This window comes from Alligator sinensis, unplaced genomic scaffold, assembly GCF_000455745.1.
Source record: "Alligator sinensis unplaced genomic scaffold, ASM45574v1 scaffold600_1, whole genome shotgun sequence".
Taxonomy (NCBI): Eukaryota; Metazoa; Chordata; order Crocodylia; family Alligatoridae; genus Alligator; species Alligator sinensis.
This window is the reverse complement of record NW_005841859.1, coordinates 4509976-4517247: the sequence shown is the minus strand read 5'-3', so window position 1 is coordinate 4517247 and position 7272 is coordinate 4509976. Positions and strand designations below refer to the sequence as shown.

The 7272-nt window shown below is 41.8% G+C and overlaps 1 protein-coding gene across 5 annotated transcripts in view; it reads left to right on the top strand.

Annotated features, from left to right (window-relative positions):
- MLC1 (megalencephalic leukoencephalopathy with subcortical cysts 1) overlaps positions 1-7272 on the top strand; it is a 45371-nt gene that overhangs the window by 32579 nt on the left and 5520 nt on the right. For all 5 annotated transcript variants that reach the window (XM_006016505.3, XM_006016504.1, XM_025215391.1 and 2 more), the window contains exons 8-11: positions 1703-1774; positions 2275-2391; positions 3406-3462; positions 5670-5792. In XM_006016505.3, coding sequence (XP_006016567.1) covers positions 1703-1774; positions 2275-2391; positions 3406-3462; positions 5670-5792 — 369 coding nt within the window. The remainder of the gene's footprint in view (positions 1-1702; positions 1775-2274; positions 2392-3405; positions 3463-5669; positions 5793-7272) is intronic.

Below are 7272 nucleotides of genomic sequence, written 5' to 3'. Positions count from 1 at the left end.
GGGACCCCCCCCCCCCCCCCCCCCCCCCCCTAGATTTGTGTGTGCATGGTGGGCATGGGGCTGCAGCCTGGATGGACTAGCACAGGTAGGAGCTGCTTCTGCAGCCTACCAGGCAGGACCCAGTGTGGGAGGGCGGAGCAGGGTCATGAGACTTGTTGCTGCCGCCACCACCAGCAGTACCCTTGTGCCAGCTGCACTGCCAGTTCAAGGAGTAATGGATGGTTGGGAAAGGGCTGCGCTGTCCCCACCTCTTCCCACTACCAATCATTCATGCACCGGGCTGCAGCTGTACTCTGCCGCCATGGCCCGGTCACTATTTCCCTGAGGCTACAGCTCTACTGCAGAGGGGAGGTGAGGTGGTGGAAGGTGCGGGTGGCCTGAGAGGAGTGGCAGTGGCGGCTGGGCCATGGTGGCGGGGTAGAGCTGTGGCCCAGTGCACAAGAGGATAGTCGTGGGAGGGCAGAGCCCTCTCCTTCTGTCTGTTACTCTTCACACTGTTGACAAGGTAGCTGGAACAAGGATCCTGGCAGTGGCAACAAGTCTAGTGACCCTGCTCTGCCCTCCTGTGCTGGCTTGCTGGGCTGTGGAGGTGACTCCTGCCCATGCCAGTCCTGCCAGCCTGCAGCCCCATGCCCGCTGTGGGCACACAATCTGGGGGAGCACCTACCTCCCTATGGCTTCTCTGCCCCACACACTCACCCCCTACCCCACACACTGCAGGGGGAGGGGGGCCAAGAAGCAGCAGGTTGGGAGTGAGGGGCACAGGCAGGGCCTAGGGGTGTTTCCTAAGTTTAACAATTTACTGGGTTGGGACTGGCCATCAATTTTAGATTGGTCCTGGTACAAAAAAGGTTGAGAACCACTAGTCTAGACAGTGCTTGACCTGTGATATGGTGTTTTGAGCACTGTGTTGGCAGAAAGATGCAGGTTTAAATCCCCTCTAGGTGACAGGGATTTAGAACCTAGGTCTTTGGCTGTTTAAGTGAGCACCCTTAGCAATCAGGGCTATAGTCTGGAAGGATCTGGCTCTTCCTCCAGGGTCCAGCAGCATTAGTCATGCATTCCCAGCTACATTTTCAGGCCTTAGATGCTGTGTGCCCAACCAGTGCATGTTACTGCAGGTATAGGTTACTGCATGTACTCAGTCTACACTAGCACACTTATTATGCGTGCCAAGGAAATAGAATCCCTGCTTGCATGTAAATGGCATTTTTGGCACTTTTGTGGCTAAAAACCTGCCATTTAGATGCACCAAGGGAAATAGAATTCTACCCATAGTGTCCACATATAAAACTTAACACTATTTGGACAATATTCACATAAGATTAGGTTGTGCTTTGGGTCAATCTGGGATGCTGTCAGGAAGAAACTGATTTAGAGAAGTACAATTTCATCCTTGCTCCCCATTTTTCCCAGCAGGGAAGAGGCCTGCCACTAATCCTGATCAGTAATGTATTAGCTTTTTTAATCAGTCGCTGTGTCTGGTATGTTGTGGAGGTGAATGAATGACCTCTGCCCCTCTCTGCTCACTTTGATAGGGTAAGGAATAGGATGTGCAGCTATTGTTCTTTCCCATATATTTGTTCAAGATAGAGGCAGATTACATAGAAGATAGGTGGGGGAGTATGTTAATGCTGTGAAAACCAGGCCAGAGTTTAGCCCTTAATCAACTGTCTACTTTTCTGCTTCTTTTTTCGTTTAGAATACTGCATATGACCATAACAGCATGTTGAGCAATGTCAGCTTTCCCACTCGGCTCTTGAAATCCTATTCAGTAAGAAAAGCCTTATTTTCTTTGGCTAAATGGATTTATTTTCTCAGCCTTCCATTTACTGAACCCCTTTAGAGCGGGTGGGAATTTTCTGTGGGTAATAGCTTCAGGACCAGGCTTGTTCTGATGTGTAGACACAGACATGAAATGCTATTATGTTGCAAGATGAATTCCAAATAGCCTCAGTAGCAGGAAAAAGCCTGATTGATGACTGAAGGAAAAAGAACTAGACATTAAAAAAATATTATAGAGTGGATACATTGAGTAAGTTTGGGCCCCCCTGCTACCATGTATTCTAACTGGAGTTCTGGCATATCTTTCATATACGCAGGATTGGTCTCAAATACCTTTAACACTAAAAATGTATCCATTCCCATCCATAACTCAGGACCTACCCATGCAAGTGAAATGACCAGAAAAACTCAACAGTGAGATGTAGTACTTTGTGTGTTCTGTATTGTTTCAGGTCATTGTAATAATGTGAGTCTTCTGCAATGTTTCAGGTAATTGAGGTGATCATTGGAATTTCAGCAGTATTTGGTGGCATAATTGCTCTGAATATGGATGTGTTAGTATCAGGTCCATCTCTTTCAGTGACTTTCTTTTGGATCTTAGTGGCTGTAAGTACTTTACAAATAAATACACAGAATGTCTCTTTCTTCTTTCCAAGTTCAGTGGTCTTTTGACACTCATTTGTTGTTCACGTGTGTCAAACTCACCTTGAGCCCTGGATGGATCCACAGGACCAGCAGCAACTGCAGTAAGGCCACATTCAGGTGGCAGCACAGGTCTAGAGGCTGGTGGTGGTACAGGACTGTTTGTGTGGCAGTGGGGGCCTGCTGCTGATGGATCCTGACCCCACTCCTGGGTGGGGCTGGAGATGGAGGTACAGGAGCCACCTTCATCCTGACCCCTGCTGCTGTGTATTTGAAGTCAAGATGAGGGCTTTCTCCCCATATTAAATGGGGAAAAAACTTGTCTTGGATTCAGGTAAATACAGGAGATTCACATCTATGCTAAGATTCCCATCTACTGCATGCCAGAGAGGGGACAGACTGGAGAAGAAATCACTAGCCCCACTCCCAGTTCCTGGGAATACTCACAGAATGAAACAGAGTACCAGCCCCCTGTAGTCATGAGACCATAGGCCAGTACTTCAGCATTCTAAATTCACATTAAATTCAGTAGGGTTTCTGCATGTGTTAAAACTGCACAACTGGTCTATGTGGGGAGTATTTATACTTTGTGTGTGGTTTTATATATAACATTTCATCAATGATAAAAATTTTAACTTACTTTTATCTACATGAATTAGTACCATTAGTGATTCCAGTACAACATCATACAAAATTATATACTGTTCACTTTTTGAGCAAAATTAGTCCATGATCCCAAGCTAAACAGACCAAAGTCTGTCTAGAATAGAACGAAGCCAAATTCTATTCTTAGATGCATTCAGCCACATTTAAGTCCATAATCACATATGGTTAACTGAAAAAAAAATTTGACCCAATAGATTTATGTTTGAATGAAAACCAGTGTAAATCAATGTTTCATTGCAGTCCATGAAGCTATGACAATTTATACTAACAGCAGATCTACCAGTAGTTCTTATGTCTTGGTGTTTTTTTCAGTGCTTTCCAAGTGCCATTGCAAGTCATGTAGCTGCTGAATATCCAAGTAAATGTTTGGTAAGCATGTGTGGAAAGTGTTCAACAATTAGTATTGGAGTTGAGTATTTACTTTTAAGGTCTTTCCTAAAAATACTAGGATTCTTCAGTTTGGAAAGAAGGCTGGAGGGGGGAATATGATAGTGATCTATAAAATCATGCAGGTTCTCAATAAAGTAAGTAGGAAATTGTTATTCATCAGGTCTTAGTGGACAAAAACTAGGGAATGCCCACTGAAATTAACAGGAGACACGTTTAAAATAAACAAGAGGAAAAAACTTTTTAAAACAGCACATAGTTAATATGTGGAATTTGTTCCTATAGGAGTTTGTAGAAGTAGATATTATAACCAGATTCCAAAAAAGAGACTGGACAAATTAATGGAGGATAGGAACACTAAATAGAACAGTCAGGGATGTATAATTTAATATCCCTAAACTAATAATGATTGATGCTGTGAGGGAGTGGGCAGTATGACAGGGGATGGATTAACTAGACATGACCTGGACGCTTTAATTCCTGCCACTGTTGGAGACAGGACACTAGGCTAGATGGACCATTGTGCTGATCCAATATGGTACTTTTAATGTTTTTATGATAACTAATATCATTGTAACTAATACTTGTCCACTGCAAAGTGACTAAAAAGATAATGGAAATATAGTGGAAATATAACAGGGGACCCAAAATTGATAATAATGCTAAATAGAGTTAATTGGGGTCTTATGGTGTAGACTGTAAGTATATTAACCAGAAAAAGTTTGTTAATGGGTTATAACATACAAAACATGTATTTATACTGGACAGTGAAAGTTTTAGACACTACTATATAGGTAGTGAGGAGAGTTAACAGGGTCACCAATAGGTAACCAAAGTCTGTCTAGAATAGAACTAAGCCAGATTCTATTCTTAGATGCATTCAGCCTCATTTAAGTCCATAATCACATATGGCTAACTGAAATAAAAATTTGACCCTGTAGATTTATGTTGAATGAAAACCAGTTTGTATGTCTCACTGGGAAACTTATCTGAAAACACTGAAATCTGCTTCCTTAGTCATTTAGGGTGTGTAGTTCACTTAATATTTGGCTGTCATTTCCACTGTTTATGTAAAAGGAAAAAATAATTTTGTCTCTTCTATGCCAACCCTTTTAATTTGTTATTATTATCTGTATACATGAAAGATAAACAAAAATCTTCACATCTGTCATGAAAAAGGAATGTATATGTATATAAAGTAACAGCATTCTTTACAAATAGCATTTAAAATTTACAGGGAATATTCATACATTTGAAGGGGAATTTTGGACATAGAGACTAGGGACAGACAGTCAAAGCCTGAGCTTCAATTGATTCAGTCTTTGCAGGTTAGTTTAACCTGGCTAGGCTAAATCAGTTTTGTAACTGGACAGACTTCCCAGAAATGCAGGCACATGCCTGCAGTGGCTCAGGCTAGGAGCTGGGGGGGCACTAGTGTAGTCCTCCCTTCCTTCCACAGCATGGAGCTGAGCGGGGCATGGCCAGGTTCTGGCAGGAGCTCTGATTAGTCCAGCAGGGAATTGATAAGTGTTTATCACCCAATTAAGAAAACAACAGAGGGACATTACCAGCTACTTGTTGATTCTGCCTGTTGATTCGGCACAGTAGCCAGCATGTGGTCTGCTAGCTAATACACAGACACCTCCTCAGCAAGGCAGAGGGGAGAGAGGAATTCCTGCTTAGCAGGGAGTGGTAAAAGGAGGGGGGAAGCAGCCTGCAGTCTCTGGAGCTCCAACTAGAGCAGAGGGGAGGGGCCAGCCCTGCTGTGGAGCAGATAGCCCCGGTTAGCCCAGAGAGCATGCTAAGATGCTGGGGGTGTCTGGTTTATCTTAAACCAGCAAGGAGTCTGGGACAGACATTGCATAAACCTGTTTGAGCCAAATCCATTAAGTCTGATACTACATTCAACCAGGTTTATCTCAAACTGGTTTCAGTCATCCTCAAACTTGTTTATGTGCAATGAACATCTGTTCTGTTACAGGATTAAACCTGTTTCTGATCACTTAAACTGGTTTATGTGTAATGTTTGTTCCTAGCCAGGTAGTTTGCAGGATTAAGTTCTTTGTATGATGACATGCTCAGCCAAGAAGAAGTGGATCTCATGAAGTAATGTTCTGTGTTTTTATTTTTGTTTGTATTTTAACATATGAGTAACACCTCATTTAAAATTAATATCTTATTTTAACTAGGTTGAGGTCCTGATTGCCATAAGCAGCATCACTTCTCCATTACTATTCACAGCTTCTGCATACTTATCCTTCAGTATCATGCGAGTTGTGGACATCTTTAAAAATTATCCACCTGCTGTTAAAGTATGTATTTCCCTTAATTAATTGAATATTTAGCAGGCACCAATTAGAGATTTAGATGGAGTAACTAAAGAATGTATTATGAATTATGTGTATAAGTATATTAGGTGTTGCATCATGGAGAAAGAACTAAAAACATGGAATTACTCCAAAAAACTACATAACTTTTAAGAAAGTTATTTTAAAATGTGTTTTGAATCTCCTAGAAAATATGACATCAGGAATATAAACATCTAAGTTTAGAATTTTAAAAATAATCTATAGAAAAGTTACTGCCTATGTAAATTCCATAAAACTTTTCTATAAGGTGCTACCAAGTGTTTTTAACATTGTAGCAACCTTTTAAGTTCCTAACTTACATGAGAATAAATCATTTCTGTTTACTAGAATACCTACCAGTAGGTGGCAAATCTACCCTGCCTTCTACCAGTAGGTGGCACAGTGGGATAGTATACAAAATGTTCACCCCCCAAGCTTGCTGGTTTGGGTCTTGAGGGGAGGGCTGAGCCAATCCCATGCAGGAAGAGGACTCTGTTACCCTGACAACCTACCCCCTGTTCCTGGTGCACTGAAAAGGTGCTTGAAGCTCCAAGCTGCAGCAGTCAGGAAGCTAAGATGGAGGGCAGGGGAAACAGAGCAACCCTGCTGCACACCTCTCCTCCCCCAGCTTCCTGGCTCTGGTCTTGGGGGTGGGGAGGGTGGGCCAGACTCGTGCTGAGGCTAGCAGGCCGCCCAGCAAGGGGCACCTGGGATGCTGGTGGAATGCAACCTACCTTGGTTTGCAGCGGGATCTGTTAGAAATGCTCAATAAAGCACTTTAACCTAAAGCACTTTAATCTGATACCACATCCATCCAGGGTTAACTTAAAAAGACATACTGAATCAAACCTTAAAGCAAACAGGATATGACCCTTTAAGTATAATTATATTAACAACATTTACTGTACTTTACCTTTTAACATAAATTCTCATTAAATGCCAGAATTGAAAACATATCTAAGCGCAAAATAAAAGGATAAAAATCTGAAAGCCATGTTATTTTTTGTGACTAAGTGTGACTAGCATTTTGAATGAATCATTACTGAATGACTAAAAATCAGTATATTAGAGCCAGCTAACTAAGCATTCATGCGGTACTAGATTTTTCTGATAAAAAGGAGCGAGAGAGAATGAATGTCTCCAAATGGCCTCAACAAAATGTTTAGGGAAAAAGTGCAGTCAGATAAAGGTCAAATTGTTGCTGAACCTCATTGTATGAAACTTTTAAAATACTTGAGGACAAAGCAAGTTTCCCTACTTTTCTGTTTTAATTCAAAATGAAGGTTTAGCCAAAGTCTGCTAAATTGTTCATAAAAGTATCGTTAAGCGTTTTGTGTAGACCTGCGGGCAAAACTTTTTTTCTGACCCACAAAAGATTTTAGATTGCAAAAATTTTTCCAATTCACATCAAGAAACCAAGACTTTTTGTCAAAGCTTTTCTCAA